At 43.1% G+C, this 17,903-nt stretch overlaps 1 protein-coding gene across 5 annotated transcripts in view; it reads right to left on the bottom strand.

Moving 5' to 3' along the window:
• Positions 1 to 12,439, bottom strand: part of LOC125747120 (potassium voltage-gated channel subfamily KQT member 2) — a 31,570-nt gene extending 19,131 nt beyond the window's left edge. For all 5 annotated transcript variants that reach the window (XM_049021907.1, XM_049021903.1, XM_049021908.1 and 2 more), the window contains exons 1-4: positions 12,068 to 12,439; positions 2,868 to 2,958; positions 1,746 to 1,872; positions 1,145 to 1,320 (exon numbers count right to left, since the gene is read on the bottom strand). In XM_049021907.1, the coding sequence (XP_048877864.1) occupies positions 1,145 to 1,320; positions 1,746 to 1,872; positions 2,868 to 2,958; positions 12,068 to 12,363 (690 nt within the window). In that variant the 5' untranslated portion in view covers positions 12,364 to 12,439. The remainder of the gene's footprint in view (positions 1 to 1,144; positions 1,321 to 1,745; positions 1,873 to 2,867; positions 2,959 to 12,067) is intronic.
• Between the last annotated feature and the right edge of the window lie 5,464 nt (positions 12,440 to 17,903).

Genomic DNA, 17,903 nt, shown 5'->3' with positions numbered 1-17,903 from the left:
GTCATCCTGGCCAATTTAAACTGGTCACATTCTGAGAGGCACGCTACCAAAATCACGACAAAATGAATCAGGAAATGGAAATAACAGCGAAATGCAGAAGCCTGACACTGTACTACACTGAGTTTTATTCTTTTGCGTGTGCGTGCGTGCGTGCGTGTGTGTGTGTATGTGTGTGCGTGTGTGTGTGTGTGCGTGTGTGTGTGTGTGTGTGCGCTAGAGATTGTGTCACGCATTGCAATGCTGCAACCAAAGATGATCTGTCTATGATCGATCTACGTCACCAATCTTGATGCTGAAGATTCAAGATTTCAATTTGACACATGCACGCCAGCAGTAAAATGAAATTCCATCCATCCATCCATCCATCCATCCATCCATCCATCCATCCATCCATCCATCCATCCATTTTCCAAACCGCTTATCCTACTGGGTCACGGGGGGTCCGGAGCCTATCCCAGAAGCAATGGGCACAAGGCAGGGAACAACTCAGGATGGGGGGCCAGCCCATCGCAGGGCACAGTCACACACCATTCACTCTCACATGCACACCTATGGGCAATTTAGCAAGTCCAATCAGCCTCAGCATGTCTTTGGACTGTGGGGGGAAACCAGAGTATGAGAACATGCAAACTCCGCACACATGTGACCCAGGCGGAGACTCAAACCCGGGTCCCAGAGGTAGGAGGCAACAGTGCTAACCACTGCACCACCATGCCGCCCCGAAAATGAAGCTATGAAATTTAATTTAAAAAGTAGAAGGATAACAAACTAAAGGTAATATGTTAAAATAAGTACTAAAAATCTAGAAATATATAAAAAGTGTATCAAAAGTAAAGATAAAAAATGTGCAAGTTGCAGCTATAGCTTATTTTACTAGGTGCTGTTAGGGTCCCAAAGACCTGTGAGTGTTTGCTTCTCCTCAGCCTCTCAGTCCAGACCATGAGGTTCTGGAGCTGCCTACCGAAGTGCAGCCACTGGGTCAGTGTACAGCATGGGTGGTGAGTGTCTGACGCTTGATGCTCTGGACCTGCATTGCTGGATGTACTGCAGGGCCGGCGATTCTGACCTGGTGATTCGCTCAGCGCACCCTGTCAGTTTATCTGCAAGCCCGTGGAGGAGGGGGCTCCACCCCATCGCCGGTTACCTTGCTGTGGGCGTAGACGACCGAACCCAAGAGCTTCCAGGTGCCTCCGCGGCGATCCATCCGGATCATGCGCAGGATCTGAAGGAACCTCAAGCTCCGGATGGCTGAGGTGGCGAACACGTTCCCCTGGGTTCCAGCCGCCAGCACCGAGATGGAGGCGATCAACACCATGATGTCTGGGAAGGACAAACATATCATTCCAAATTCCAATTCTAAAAAAATGAGCGTTCAGGTTCATTTGGTGCCGTAGTGACCCAGATTACTTCCATAAAAAAAGGAGTCACACTAAATCGGGGAAAGTTACTCGACGCCTTGGATTTCAAACCATCAGCTAAATAAACAGATTAAGCCTTTGCCCTGTGGTGTTATTTTACTTCTCTATGCTTCTGTAACTTTCAAAAAAACAGCTGACAGAATCAAACATTTAAACGATTACAAAACAAAACGAAGTGCTCTCATTCCACCTGCTACCTTAGTTGGGAGAAAAATCCCATTTTAAGCTTGATGCATTAGTGCCGGCGTGGCCAGGGGTGATGTACAGCAGGTCCTGGCCACGGCATCCTGGCCAGACAGGAGAACCTCAGGGAGAGCTTCTACTTACCGATGACACAGAAGGGCTTGCGGGCAAACTTGAGCCGCCCCCTCCATCCTCGGTAGCGACAGCAGCACCCCGCTGCCCAGATCCTTACAATGTACTCCACTCCAAACACTACAATGGTCACGATTTCCTGCACACACACACACACAGAAAGGGCACTTTAGCTTAGTGTAAATCCCAATAAGGACTCTGTGCTTCTGCCTATATAATAAAGCTGTTGTGTGCTATAAATATATCTATCCATCATCTGGCCACTTATCTGGGCTAGGCTGACGTGGGGGGAGGGGGACTGGAGCCTATCCCAGGCAGCATAGGGCACATAGCGGGGGGTACATCCTACACAGGATGCCAGTCCATCGCGGCGGAGCACTTACACACAGAAACGGGCTATTTAGAGACACCAATGAGCGTAACTGCATGTCTTTGGGCTGCAGAGCACCCAGAGGAACCAGGTGTGACATAATGACGCTTTATTTGCCATCCATAGAAGTACATTAGAATGCTTCTTTTCACGTATCCCATCATGCTCTCTGATACACATCCATACACACACAGACACACACATCTATATATATATATATATATACATGCACACAGTCGAGAGCAAAGCCTGGGGTCTGAGGACAGGGTCAGCCACTTATCTGGTACCCTGGAGCCTTTCAGGGGGGTTAGGGGCCTCACTCAAGGGCCCAAAGGACGTGTGACTATTCCGCTGAGGACAGGACTCAAACCGGGGAGCTTACAATCACAGGCCCAGAGCCACACCACCCCCAACTGGGAGCACGTGCGAATACCACACATGCAGAGCACTGCAGAGAGTCAAGGCCCCCAACCTGGAAGTACGGTTCGCTAGGCCACGACTATAGAGATATTTTACAGTAAGCATAGCACATACATGAATAAAACATAAAGCCATTATGTCCTCTTGAAGGTGGAGTCATTGTTTAAATTTCAAGCTAGAGAGAAGATTACACCAAAACATCATTACAGGATGCCTGCACGCATGCATCATGCTGCCTCTAACGCAAGAGCTGATATTCGTTTGCATAAGATTGTGTGACGGGAAAGACAACAGCAATATCTCAACAGGGTGACCTCTGTCATGTTGCACTGGGGAACACATACCAGGATATATAGAGCATCTTCAGAGCTTTTTTCGTACTCCTTGATTGTTGAGAAAACGGAGAGGACAAGACAGGAAAAGACCAACAGGAAGCTGTGGAGGAACAGAAGGGCTGTTAGAATCAGCTCACTGGAATGAAAGGAACACCAAAAATAACTTTCAAACTTTTTTCCAGAAAAAGAAGAATCTGCTTACACATCTTCTGGCATCGTCCTCAGTTATTTCATGCTCAGCCTGCTTTTGTAGTTAGAATGAATTAATAATAAAAACGAAGCACAAAAACTGCACCATTCCTTAAGTGCTTAACCAATATAGGGCTGCAGTGAGCCTCTCCCGACAAGACATGGCTCCGAAGGGGGCGCCAGTTCAACACAGGACACAGGTTCACACATCACAGAAGCCCACAGGTTCGTCAGAACAAGCACGCACCACGTACGGACACCCAGGAGCAGCAGACAGACCCCGAGAATGCGAGATGGCAGTGATACCCAGTGAGGTGTCATGCCACAGGTGACGGAGAGATGTGAAATAAAGCTCAGTGTTTTGGTTCCTGTCGCACGGCATGGGACCCCGCATGACACAGCGCCACATAATTGTTATGCAAATAGAGAGACACTTGCAGTGAAGTGCCTGCCGACGGAGGGTCTGTGCTCGCATGGGCCGGTTCCGCACTTCTCATGCTACGCTGCATTGCTTCTTGCATTGCTTTGTCAGCAGCATGTTTGGGGTTGAGCGAAACGCCAATTCGCCCAAACGCTATTTCCAAAAATGAAAAAAGAAAGCAATGTATTTCCTGCGACTCTTTAAAGCACAATTTCTGTAACAGCAAAAGAAAAACGTCGAAAAAAATATACATTTTGACAAACATAAGAACATAAGCAATTTACAAGGCCATTCGGCCCATCAAGCTTGTTTAGGGAGAACTAATAGCTCAGAGCTGTTAAAATCTTATCTAGCTCTGATTTAAAGGAACCCAGGGTTTTAGCTTGCGCTACACTAGCAGGAAGACTATTCCATACTCTAACTACACTCTGTGTAAAGAAGTGCTTCCTCCGATTCATTTTAAAATGTTCTCCCGCTAATTTCCACCTATGGCCACAAGTTCTAGAATTTAAACTAATATTGAAATAGCCATTTGGCTGAACAGCATCCCGACCTGTTAGAATCTTACATACCTGGATTATGCCCCCCCCCCCCCCTTCTCCTTTGCTTGAGGCGAAACAGATTCAGCTCAGCTAACCTCTCCTTGTAAGACCAGGAATCATTCTTGTAGCCCTAGGTTGCAGCCTTTCCTGTGATATTACCATTTAGTCTCGCCATTTTATCCATGAATGTTTATATTCATGAAGGTTGAGAACCACACTGCCGAGGCCCCCCCATGCATTTTGCAACACAATGTACTTTCCATGTCAATATTATTCAAAGTTAAAAGGGTAGGATGGTTATTAGTTAAGAAAGGCTAAAACTATAGACAGCATATTGTGTGACAGATCTAGGTGTCCAACTATAGCTCATTGATTTGAAATGCAAGACATGGTTCAATATGTCACACTGAGGACAATGTTTACTGCCAAGTAATGTCACTTTCTAGGTGACTTAAAGTTTTAGGTGTGGAAACTCGCATGGACTCGGGCAATTTGGGTAAATTTGCATGAGGTAAATTTGAAAGAACATGTAATATTTATCATTTAATTACTGTTAATAGGGTTTTGCATACATTTTGTAGATGGTTCATTAATAGTTTAACATTCTCTCCCAGTGCATGAGGTAAAACGGTGGGTAGCCAAATCAATTAGACGGCTGCAGACTGCTTCCATCACTTGTCAGATTGCACCAAATCTGACTGAGATGGGGGGGGCTCCCAGACGACCTCAACATCCCGCTCCGCCAGGTTACAAAGCGCAGAGGCGTGGGGTCACGGCCGTGGCTGCCCACCCACAGGGCTGCAATCCTCGTCACGCACCAAGGAGAAGCAGAAGAGAGGCTCCGTAAGCGAGATCCTCTAAGGTAGCCGGTTCCACAGCGAAGCCTCTGTCAAACAGAGTCTCCATAAGGTTCACTTAACGTGTCCTCATCTGCAGAGCCCATTCGGGACAATTAAACAAATACGAATGAGCACAACGTATTTCCCAGAGATTATCAGGCTTTCCATCACAATCTAAAACCAGTGGAGGGATACTATTATAAATCACAAGTTTTCTTTAACTGTATCCTTAGTACAGTAGATTTTCTAACTATATATTACTTAGTTAATGCCATAGCTTAAGATAGAAATCTGGGTTCAGAGAGCCTAAAAGGCTATACGATGCAAGAACACATTAAAGGCAAGTGATCTGGGTTGCTGTTTAAGATATCTATGCATCCTTTTACAAAAATACCCATTTCATCCATCACATATATTATTGATAATATTATTGTTATTGTCGTTCTTGATTTTGTAAGCACACTCAAAAAAATCACTGTGTGGATTTACTAGATTGGAGAATTTTACAAGGGTAAGTGATATCTTCATATGTGAGCACTCTCCGGAACAAAAGCCAAGGTTCTGTCCCAGAATTTTAAAAATATTCTTCTCTGTATCCAAAAGCAGTCTTGTACAGTATGAAAATTACTATGTGAAAGCGCTGCCCTAGTTACCACTGCAGTTTTGTTGATTTTTTATTTAAACCGCATAAAACGCCTGGCCTGGAGCTCCAGGGGAATGAGGTAAGACAAGGCTGCTGAAGCAAATCCACGGTGATGAGGGAAGCAGAACCAACACTCAAGAGCAGCTTCATTTTTAATTACGGCTTCTACCCAACCTGGGGAATCTGTCTCAATATTCATGTTTTTAAAGTTACATGTTCATTATATTTAGCAGATTTTCTTTTCTTTTTTTTTCCAATTGTTTAAATCTTTAAACTACAAGAGGTGATGCATTGTATGAAATGGGTCTACTACTGTCAAGAAGGATGTGGACTCAATCCAGTGATTCATTCCAGTGCAGCGAATGAATGCTGAGCTTTGAGTTAATGTGTGAAAAAAGCAGCTTTGACTACCCAAATAAAAAAGGAAAAAAAAGACGACAGAACTGGAACAATGTGTATCCACTCATCCTGGGAACATTTCAGGTCAAGATGTACAGGAAGAAATTCCTGAGAGTGGGTAATGAGTTTTGCATGGTAAAAATATATGTCTGTCAGGCCTGTTCTATCTTGAAAATAATCCCATGTAAGAACAGGAGATAAAATGAAGAGCAACAGCGTTTAAAAAATGTTTTTTTTTATCAACATCCATGTATACCCTCCGGCCAGTTAAGTACACCACAGACACCCTACTCCTCCAAACATCAAATTTAGAGACTGCGACTGAATATATACAGCGTGCAGGAATCACCATTAAAAGACAAGCGACCTGAGCCATTTCGAATACGGCGTGACTGAATTTCAGAAAGAGAATGTCGAGTTTACAGCGGATGGTGTGATGAGCACAAAAAACATCCAGTCAGGAACAGATCTGTGGGCAGAAGCACCTTGTTAATGAGGGAGGTCAGAGGAGAACAGCCAGATTTGTTTAAGCTAACAGGAAGGCCACGAGTGCAAAAATAACAGCTCTGGACAACTATGGTGTGAGGAAAGGATTCTTTGAATGTGCAGCTCATCTACCGAAGCAGTTCGGGAGGCGAAATTGGGTCCTACTCAGTATTAGCTAGATGTACATAATAAAATGAATATTGGTGGTTCCATGTAAAAATCAGTGTCATAAAAGGGGACATACTAAAGCAATACAATAAGAGAGATTTGGATAAAAAACATAAAGAAATGAAAGATTACTGTGATAAGTTATAAATTTATAGTGCATTCCAATCTTGTCACCTAACTCCCTTCAAGCAGACAGTGACTTCTGACCACAGAAAGCATACATTCCACTACACGTGATTCTGTTCAAGAGCTCTTATGTTGCTGTACAGGAAGTCTGCAGTGATTGGCTCAACAAGTCAGTGTGAAGATCTTGCTGGACAGCAAATGACGTTGAAAAAATCAAATGACGTTGGTAAATCCAGCATAAAAGATAAAACTACAGCCAGAGCCCTAACCCTAATCTGGGGCCCCCAAAAAACGCAAAGTGATGCAATCCTGCATTTTTCTAATCCCCCTAACATTGCAGTATTTCACATGACATTTTCTAGAGGTCGATGTACAGTTACAACGTCTATGAAATTAAACTGCTTGCATGAATAATTGCACAGTTTTACAGTTTCCAATGCCTCCCCATCCTGCCGTGGCACCTAACTGTTACACGGCAGATTTAATGGAGCGCTGCATGATATCGACACCCAGTTATGCAGCATTTCTGCATTGCTTAAGTGTGACATTCATATTCATAATATGACAAATCCCCAAGCACATGCAGCTAATGGACGAAAGTAACATATTCAATAGATATGAACATAACCGTAAAGGCCGAGGGCAGCCGTAACTTCGGAAATGGGAGACTGACATGCCATGAACTGAACCTGTACAGATTTATCATGCTAAGTCTCATAGATTTCGAATCTAAGCAACTTACAAAGTACACATTTAAACGTGTCCACCTGACTGCTGAGAAGAATTTACTGAATCAAAAAATGAACTATTTAATTGTGTAAAACCTAAACCTAAATATGGAGCTTTAAGAGTTAAGGACAACATCCATCCATCCATTTTCCAAACCGCTTATCCTATTGGGTCGCGGGGGGTCCGGAGCCTATCCCGGAATCAATGGGCACGAGGCAGGGAACAACCCAGGATGGGGGGCCAGCCCATCGCAGGGCACACTCACACACCATTCACTCACACATGCACACCTATGGGCAATTCAGCAACTCCAATTAGCCTCAGCATGTTTTTGGACTGTGGGGGGAAACCGGAGTACCCGGAGGAAACCCCACGACGACACGGGGAGAACATGCAAACTCCGCACACACGTGACCCAGGCGGAGACTCGAACCCGGGTCCCAGAGGTGTGAGGCGACAGTGCTAACCACTGCACCACCATGCCGCCCCAGGACAACATTTAAAATCTAAAAAAAACAAAAGAGAAATACACAGATACCCACCCCAAACCACCCCACCCCCCAGTACTAGGCAATTCTGGGGTCCATTTTGAGATTTTGTTGCAAAATCCTTTCCATTAGCTGTGAATATACAGCCTATATGACGTTCATCATACCAGATACGCATATCATCTGAATAATTTTACATACCTTTGCTTTATTTATTAGAGTTATTAGACATATTCAGGTAACTTTGGTGTTAAAATGTATTTATTTCTACAGCGTTACTGGCAGTGCCCTAAACAAGGACTTCTGTCGTTTTCAGTGTCCTTCCAAGTCACTAGGCATTACTTTCATAGAGCATTTGTGGGACCGTCTACATTAGTGCCCGCTACAGCAAATTTTACAGAGTTGGAGGAATTCCTCGCGGAAGCACAGTGCCAGATTCCTTCAAAACCGTCCTAAATCTCTGCGGAGAGCATGCCAAACATGTCTGTGGCTTCTTAGCGGGACACGGCAGCCCCACAGCTCTCTGAGTGGCATTTTCACGCCACCATCTGCCATGTTTTTATATTTTTCTGTCAGCAGAAGCTGGATATCTCTCACAAAAAAAAAAGAACATGACATTGGTTTTCAAAAATATCACCAGACATACCTTCAGCCCCAGAATTTTAGCTAGGCTAGATCAGCTCGGACACACCACTGCTAACTGTCATGCTTCACGCGAAATTTGCAAAATTCTTGAGCAACGTGAACAAAGTCACCGAATACGAACGCGATTGGTCGGTTCGCAAGGTCCTCAGCTGAGGTCTTTGTACAAGAAAAGTAGATTATGTAGCTGTGAGAATCTTCAAGAATGATATCAATGAAGATAAAGTGATCCAACCGTGTACCTCCATCTGATCCATTACCGCTCAAATTGAGTGGGACTCGCCAAACACTCCAATCAGCCAGCAATGCTAATGATTCCGAGCACAAGCATCACACTGAAGATATCAAGCCTGCAGCAGATCATTCCCTTCCCACTGGGCTGCGAAGTGCTCAATAAGGAATCACGACTTCTGCTGCTTCTGGTTTTCATTCAGCAGATCATTTCTAGTAGCTACACAATCCCTACTGAACCTTGCTTGTCCAGCTCTTCTCACATGAGCCACACATATACATACTTGGAGTAGCAATATCGTAATAGTAACTGAAATACCAAAACATACTATTTATTTATAGAATAAGTAGGTGTCATATAAATCCCTGAAATTTAGTAAATAGTGATTAATATTAAGGGGTGCCAGAGTAGTGCAGTGGTGAGCACTGTCGCCTCACACCTCTGGGACCCGGGTTCGCGCCTCTAGCTGTGGCTCCCTGTGTGCAGTGTCTACATATTCCTTCTGTGGCATCATAGGGTTTTCTTCAGTTTCTTCCCATAATCCAAAAACATGCTAAAGTTAACTGGAGTTGCCAAATTACCCACAGGTGTGCATATGTGACTCGCACATGGTGTGAGTGTGTCCTGTGATGGGTTGGTGCCTCCCTCATCCTAGGTTGTTCCCTGCCTTGTGGCTGTAGGCCCCAGCCCCCCCCCCCCCCCCCCCAATGACCCTGAATAGGACAAACAGTTACCGAAGACGGATGATAATAACAAATAATTTTCCAAAACTTAATGGCCGATGTTTTTAAGGACATAAGGACACAAACATAAGGCTTGCATATTTATCTGCTTAGCTTATGCATTTACTCAAAATCTTCCATCACTGAATTTTTTCACTGGACGAATTCAGGCTAAATACCTTTGCTCAAGGGTACAACAGCAAGACCCCTGCTGAGACGTGGGATGAGCAAAGCTCCTGCTGTTGTACTCTTGCGTAAGGTGCTTAACCTTAATCTCATTTAGGTATGATGAAAAATCACACAATTTGCAGAAAACATATAATCTAGTCTGTGATCTCGCATATTGGAAAGTTAGGCTATGCAACGAACAAACCTTCTATTAGGGTATCCTATGCTGCTAGGGACCGACACTATATTAATGTTAGCGAGTTGTGTATTGGCCTTTCATGTTGATAAAGATGGACGGATCATATTTCAACGTGTCAATATATAACTCATGAATCATAATATGCATATCATCAATTAAATTTTGTGTTTCTCTTTAATCGCAAATGCAGCATTTTCTGTCACTGCAAAAGCCCCCCAGGAGCCTAACCATTATCATTAGTGACAGTAGCTCGTATCCCGGAGGTTGCTAGGCTCATCCACAATGTAACATCTTTCAACACAATGTCTGAGGTGACTGAATCCCTCTTCCGGAATATCCAGATACATAAACTGGAAAAAAAAGCAGAACTGAGGCCGAACACATCAGTCAAGGAGCAGAACAAAAATGCTATGTAATAATATGAGTAATAATAATAATATTCTGGGGCAATATTTCATATCCGTCCATAAAAGATCATGCCAGACGCTAAGTTGGCAAGCTTAATGGTCCATCTGCCATCACCTCCCTTGTACTGGTGTTCACTGCGTTTTCCCCACTGCATTCATGCCGTGAATCATGGGCCAGTTAAAACCTGACATGCCCTTGTTTGTTAAGCGAGGTAAATGTGTTTCCACTCCGTCGTTTCACTGCATTCTCCGTTGTGTGTTTCCAGCTGGCCGTTTCATAGTGAATCCAACAGCAGACAGAAAGGTGCCCCCACCTCCTCAAAGCGAACTTAAGTCTCATTCTTCTATCCCTTCTTTCTGATAACATTCCCTTTGTCAGCCTGTCAGCATAATGCAGGCACCAGTGCGCACCTCTCCCCACGAAGGGTGTATGTATGCCCAGATCCGTGCCTCCGTGGTTCACAGGTGACCACACTATCTTCATGCAGGTATATTCAGGTCCTCTGATTTCCAGCCCGTTATTAAAAGATATGAACTGCTGAGACTAACATCACCTCAGTCTAATCAAGCATATCATGCACTTTCATATGAAGACTACAAGTCTGCAAACTTTGCAGTTTCAATATTTCAATCCCTTTGGACACAAACCCCTAATGAAGAAAATCCAGCTGCTAAATACACACACACACACACACACACTACATATATAATATATTGTATATATCAAATGTGTGATTATGTCTCCTAAATAATAGTAATATATTATTATATAACATTACAAAATTTGACAAACAAGTGTGTGTTGGTGTGTGTTTATCTTTCTTTTTCTAATTATTCCCATTGATTGTGCACATTTATTATAATGAGGGAAAATCTATCTCTCAGACATGTTGTACATTATTACACCTCGACACAAGACGCGTTGTTACGCATGCAACTATCTGTCTGTCTGTTTATCCATCTCCCGGTCTGTCTATCGAGTTTTCCATCTATCCGTCCGTGTTTGGTGCAGTAAACCTTGTGCCTCTCCAGTCCATACAGCGATCCCGGAGGAGCTGTCCAGCCGCCGTACGTGCTGAAAGAGACATGAGCCCCAGATAGCCCGCATCCCCCCAAAAGATGTGGACACACAGTCACATCCTGCAGTTTCGGAGGTAAATGCTCTTGCCGATAGATTCACATCGCATCAAACATAACGCTGGCATTACAAGGCATGGTTTATCCAGTCGTGCCTGTTCTGTTCTTCCCCAGCTTGAAACTGTGTTATAAGGCTAGCAATATGCCAGGACAACAGTCCTATTAATAGGCATCAATTAAAAACTAATACTGACAGAAAATTACACATCAGCTATTAAGAATTTGCAAATTAACAAATGCATTCCAAGCCCCAAGCGGTAATGTCTCTGGGCACTGAATGAACTGAAGGGAACATCCAGTGTTCAACTAACCCGGTACGTGGCTCAAAAAAACAACCACTATACACGTTATAAATTTATGTCAAGAAAAATAAATAGTGCTTTGGCGCAGCGGCTCATTTGCAAAACGCGTATCAAACAACAGGTTTGTTCAGCTGACACAAAGCAACCATATTAGTTATTATGGACTTACATTACATCTTAAAAAAAAAACTACCCATTATAAAGATAAATTGCGATGGGGGGTGTGATTTTCAGTCCACATTAAAGCCAATTAATATATTTAGCTGGTTGAAAATGGTTTCAAGTGTAAGAAAAAGGGGTATTTGCTTGACACACACGCACGCTGGCATTGTGCTGCAGTTCTTCGCCTATTCGGCGCCTCTGTACTCACACGTAAGCGTGGTATATGAACGCCCATCCTCTCGGTCTTTCCAGCACGTTGTAGAGGAAATTCTGCAGCCTTCGGTAGAAGGCATTTCTCTTCGGGGGCTTCCCTTTGCCCGAGATGCTGGTCCTCTGCTTGCTTAAGATGCTTCCTCGCTTCGTGGCGTCGGTGGCTGCGATGAGCAGCGCCCCATCCCTGCTTGAGTCGGTGGCTCCGGCTTCCAGCCCGACGAAGCCCACTTTCAGCTTCTTCTCCGCCGCCGGACCAGGGTAGACACCGCCGTTGCGGGATTTCTGTACCATCCTTAGGGTGTACGGTCATGGGTGGCTGGTCAGCAATGATCTCGACCCATCATCACCAGGTAGCACCATCGCATAACGGGGGGGAGGGGGGGAGGGGGGGGCGGGGAGCGTTTGCCGAAGACCAAGTCAAAGGTGTGCGCGGCGCTCCCTCGCCTGCTTCTGCTGGAGAGCCAGTTTGCAATGGATACAGGAGATCCGCAGATCTTGTCGCCAATCTCGGCTGCTTCCGGCCACCTGACGGCTGAAAAAAAAGCAACGTATGGGAGAAATACAACTTAAGTAATTCAGAATGACTGTAATACGCGACAGCAAATCAATAGCTCCCCCATCAAGACTGTACATCTTATAAATGAAAACAAATACGCAGTTACACTGAAAGGAGGGGTTCATTTATTTTAACTTGGAGTATACTGTACAGGCAGATTTATCTGGATATTTACAATTTGCTGGGTATTTACATCTTAATAACAATTAGAAGTATATATTTTGAGTGGTATTAGTATGTAATGTTAAAAGGAAAATGAACTATCCATAAAATATAAGTAAAATCCTTTCTATTGGTGTAAATTTTTTTTAAAAAGGGGGGGGGGGGGGGTAATGTCTTTGAAAGAGAGTTTATTTTACCTCATTAGACCCGTCAACAAGTCTCAAATAAGGTTTATTTTGCATTTGTTGGTACAATTGGTAAATAACATGTTTACTTGATGCCATTATATATAGGGTACAATTTATACATTTTTCCTCTATAAAACTATCATTCTGATGAGATCGTTCCTTGGAAATATGCTTAGGTTTGAACAGTGGTTCATTACGTAGTTTTGCAAAGCTTCAGCATCCATCTCCCAGCTGTTTATCCTGGTCAGAATCTCCTATCCCAGAGGCAGCACAGGGCAAAAGGTTGAGGTACATCCTGCCAGGTCATGGCAGGGGTCATACACACACTTACAGATGTCGCCGCTGAACACATTCCGGTAAACTCATCATTGTATATGATGCAGCTTCCACCACCCGTGTGAGACCCTGCCAAGGGTTACGATCCATGAAGGTCCAGCCAGCCCTGATACTCATTATTCCAGCTGGGTTCAAGCTTTTAAGCGTAAACACAGAATGAGGTCATAAAACGCATGGCAATTATCCATCCATCCATCCATTTATCAAACCGCTTATCCTACTGTGTCGCGGGGGGTCCAGAGCCTATCCCGGAAGCAATGGGCACGAAGCAGGGAACAACCCAGGTCAGCAATGGCCAGCCCAACGCAGAACCCAGGGCCAGCCCATCGCAGGGCACACACACACCATTCACTCACATAAGCACTTCTACAGGCGATTTAGTAAATCCAATTGGAGTCTTTGGACTGTGGGGGGAAACCGGAGTACCCGGAGGAAACCCCACGACGACATGGGGAGAACATGCAAACTCCACACACATGTGACCCAGGCAGAGACTCGAACCTGGGTCCCAGAGGTGTGAGGCAACAATGCTAACCACTGCACCACCATGCCGCCCCCCATGGTAATTATGAATAAATCATTTCATTGAAAATATATATGCAATGGTCAATGACCCACATATGGCAATGTCTGCAGTATCATAGAAGATACTGGAAATGAACCAGTGGATCAAAATTAACAGAAATTAAAGTTCATATAGCTTTTCTATGACTAGTGGAATTTTATAGTTAGTCTTTAAGCAGTAATAATATTTTTACGTGACTTATTATGTATCAAAGCATAGAAAATTTAAGGATGAGTATGATACCACAAGATAATTTTTTTTTGCATCACCCAAATATGCAAAACCGAACTGAAAGCAGAGACGCTCAGCAGCGAGCACTGAAGATGATTCCAGTAAAAGCCTGTGAGAGCATCACTGGAGAAGATCTGGCATCTGGCAAATGTCTATGGATCACAGACTTCAAGCCATCATTGACTGCAAAGGATCTGCAAAAAAGCATAAAAAATGATGATCTTGTTTCATTTCATGTTAATCTATCCAGTTACTTTTGGTCTCTTTAGTTTGGGGCCCTGTGTGTAAAAAGGGTTACAGGTCCTGGACAGATCTGTCAATATTGACCTAAACACATTCAAATTAAAGCTGCCACTTTGCCCTTTATTATGCTAAATGCTGTTTCATTTCCACTCCAATGCGCTGATGTACAAAAACCTAAACAAAGAAAAATGTATCACTGTCCGAATACTTATAGGATGCCACGTATATTTTTGTAGTCTTTCATGGAACTGCCACAAAAGATGGCACTGGACCCAGGAACATGGATTTCTGTATTTTGCAATAATGTAGCATAAGACATTTCTTAAACCTTCAATAATATACCACTACTACTAATAATATAATAAACCTTAAATACATTTAAAATAAATTAACAATCATGCTGAACTATTACCGGAATACAAAAGATTAATTACAGCGATCAAAGATGTGATTAATTTGCAATAATACTGCAAATAATTATTTTGCATGGCAGATTGGAAAATAATTGAAATTTAATATTAATTAAATGCAAATCGATGATGTAATAATGAAAACACTAGATATTTTTCAATTCACATTTGTGACAGTCCAGAAAGAATGGTCCAAGAAAAAAAAATGTTTAACTTGATACAGTTTGTTACCATTTTAAACCACCTCACCGCAGTTCAGTTAATATTATAGGATGGTGATATTAATTAATTCTGAGAGAAATTAGGGGTACCTCTTCCGTACATACACCACTGAAGTCAAGCTGTTACACAATGATTATACAACATGAATCTTCCCTAGTGTAATCTGGAGGAGGTGGAATGTGGTTTAACGGTGGTTTAATGTGGTAAGGCAGTCAAAGTGCGGTTTGGAAGACCTGGATTATGCATTGACCCTCGCTCTGGGGATACCTAATAAATATTTCAAATGCTGCATGCCAACTTGCAAACGTAGAACACGGAGATCCAGAGCACCTTAGCAAACAAGCATAGAAATCACTCTAGAGGCGATGTAGATTTCGTAACCTCATATGCCTCAGCCAGTATATTCTTTGTTACTTTATACTGTATGATCATACCAGTGTAATGTTTGTAAGCTCACATGTCCATTGTCAACCTCGGAATTGAAACCATGGCTGCTGAAACAAACATTTTCTGTACATTTGTCACTAGAATGTGATTTCATCAATGGAACAGCTAATGCACACTCAGAACTGACCGGTCGATCACAGTTGCCATCCATGTATCAACGGCCTTTGCTTTATTATTACAGAAGCATATCTGTAAAAAAAAATGCACCTTCCTTTCATTTAGTTTCAGTGGCACAAGATGAAAGGCATCTGTGCAGTCATTGTATCATGGGTGGTCATGGAGCTTCTCTGGGACGTGATCCACGGACCCACCCAGGAATGACTGTTTGTTCTGGGGTCACGCTTGGGGGGGCTTCTGTTTGATAAAGAGCAAAATTAGCTGAAGGCAGATTGAAACCATGCTGCACAGCAACGTGAAGCTGGAGAAGGTAAGATCGGCACTCACAGGTGCCACAATGACATCGATAATGAGGCATTTGTACAAATTTCAGTAGATCTGTCCTGCTTTATAGAAGTGAACCCTGGAAGAGTGATGAGCATTATGCTGGGACAGGGGTGGCAGGGGTGGATCTACAGTTGCTAAAACTGTAATCATAAAAACGCAATCGCCACTACGTCCAAAGGTTGCTCAAATCACTGAAACAAATAGGAGATGGAGAGAAATCTAGCTGTAAATGCAATCTTAGATAGAGCACCGCGCTAAAACGTGCACGGCGTAGAGAGCTGACGGCGCGAGCCTGCCTGCATGCACGTGCGGAGGAGAGGAGCGACCGAGCTTCGTCGTCTGATGTTTAACCAAACACGCGAATTTAAGTCAAAGCTAAAATATGAATGAATGTAATGTATGCTAAATTAACAATATATGCTTTTTATGCTAATGGCGATTCAACAATGAGAGTCCGTTACCATAATGTTAACCAAAAGTAGGCTAAAGTCGCACGCAATACGGAGTACAAATACGTAATTTCTAGGAGCATATTAGATTTACTGAGGTAGCTGTCGTCTCAGTAAAGACAAAGAAAGAGCTACAGTAGCAAAAACACTGGCATGTTTGAATCCATAACGTTTAAGCAGTGGGTTGCCGGCGGGGACTGCAGGGTGTGAGCGCAGCTTCTCTCGGCTTGGAAACTTGGAAAAAGTCACCTGCGCCACACAGCCGTGGCAGATGAAGAATCTAGCTGTTCTCAGCATTGAGAACCAGCGTGCAAAAGCACTTTAACTGGGATATGCTTGTGAAACGTTCTGCCGCACAACACAACAACCGTCGCCCAAGCTGTCTTTAAAAAAGCGTGGTCAGACAAGCAGATGGGCGGTACAGAGCCAGCAAGAGCTGCAGTGCAGGTTTTTGCACGAGCGCTGGCTGATCTGTTGTCCTATTGTCGTCTATGAAGATTCACTCGGGGCAGAGTGTATTACAGTTTTACTTGCTTCGTGTGGCACATTTCATTAAACATCCCTAACTTTCTCAAGACTATAAGAGCTATATTTCTCAAAACAGTTCATGCACAAAGCTAAGCACGATGGCTGGGCTGCAGTCGGTCACTGACAATGAGAAAGTGGGAACCGACTATCATTCATAATTTCGGAGCTCATACTTATACTGACAATGTATTTATCCATTTTGACGCTCATGGTTAAGATAATACTTATTGTACTTTTTATTTTGGTGGCACTGAGATTCATTGGAGGAATTGCTTGATTTTGATACATGAGTTAACCGTCTTGGGTAAGTTGCAGGCTTTTACAGATACATGTTTGCTGTATGCTTGTTTTGAGCTACAGTCCTGAGAATGTTAACTATGTTTTATGAAACGTGCCAAAGCCACCGAGAAAAACTATTCTTATCAAACACACCAGTTTCTACATTACAGCATGTAAAGTTCACTGGCAAGAGAAATCTCTTGCATGTGCATGTAACTTCTTAAGATCTCACAGTACAACAAAGTATAATAGCAAACCAAAACATCACATAGTAAAAGCAATAAATGGCAACACAGGAGCGAGAAAATTACAACAAAATCATGTAGCGTAGGAACTAAAAACACAAGACATATTATTGCAATTTCTAAAATATAATCATTTTGTAAGCTTGGCTAACTGTTCTGCATGTGGTGACTAACACGATCATCACGTACATTACATTTGGGTGTAAAATTATTACAATACAATAATCTACTTTGACCAACAAGACTAAAGCAACTGAAAATTATACCAAATGTTGACAACTGTACGAAAAAAATCGCATGTATGTACTAAAATATTTGGAAATTCGTGTAAAGCAATAATAAATGATGTTCTGCTGTGCAGAAGTGACATTACGGTGTGGGGATCACACTTGTTGCTTTGCAAATGTTAATTGTCATGTGAGAAATGCTCCGAAGCACTCAGGAAACACTGTAGCATTATGTCAAAACAAATATTGTAAAAATGTATCTGTGGATCTTTTGTTAAGTACATTTACCTATAGAAGTA

The sequence above is a fragment of the Brienomyrus brachyistius genome, chromosome 8 (assembly GCF_023856365.1).
Source record: "Brienomyrus brachyistius isolate T26 chromosome 8, BBRACH_0.4, whole genome shotgun sequence".
Classification (NCBI taxonomy): domain Eukaryota; kingdom Metazoa; phylum Chordata; class Actinopteri; order Osteoglossiformes; family Mormyridae; genus Brienomyrus; species Brienomyrus brachyistius.
This window is presented reverse-complemented; position numbering and strand designations above follow the sequence as displayed.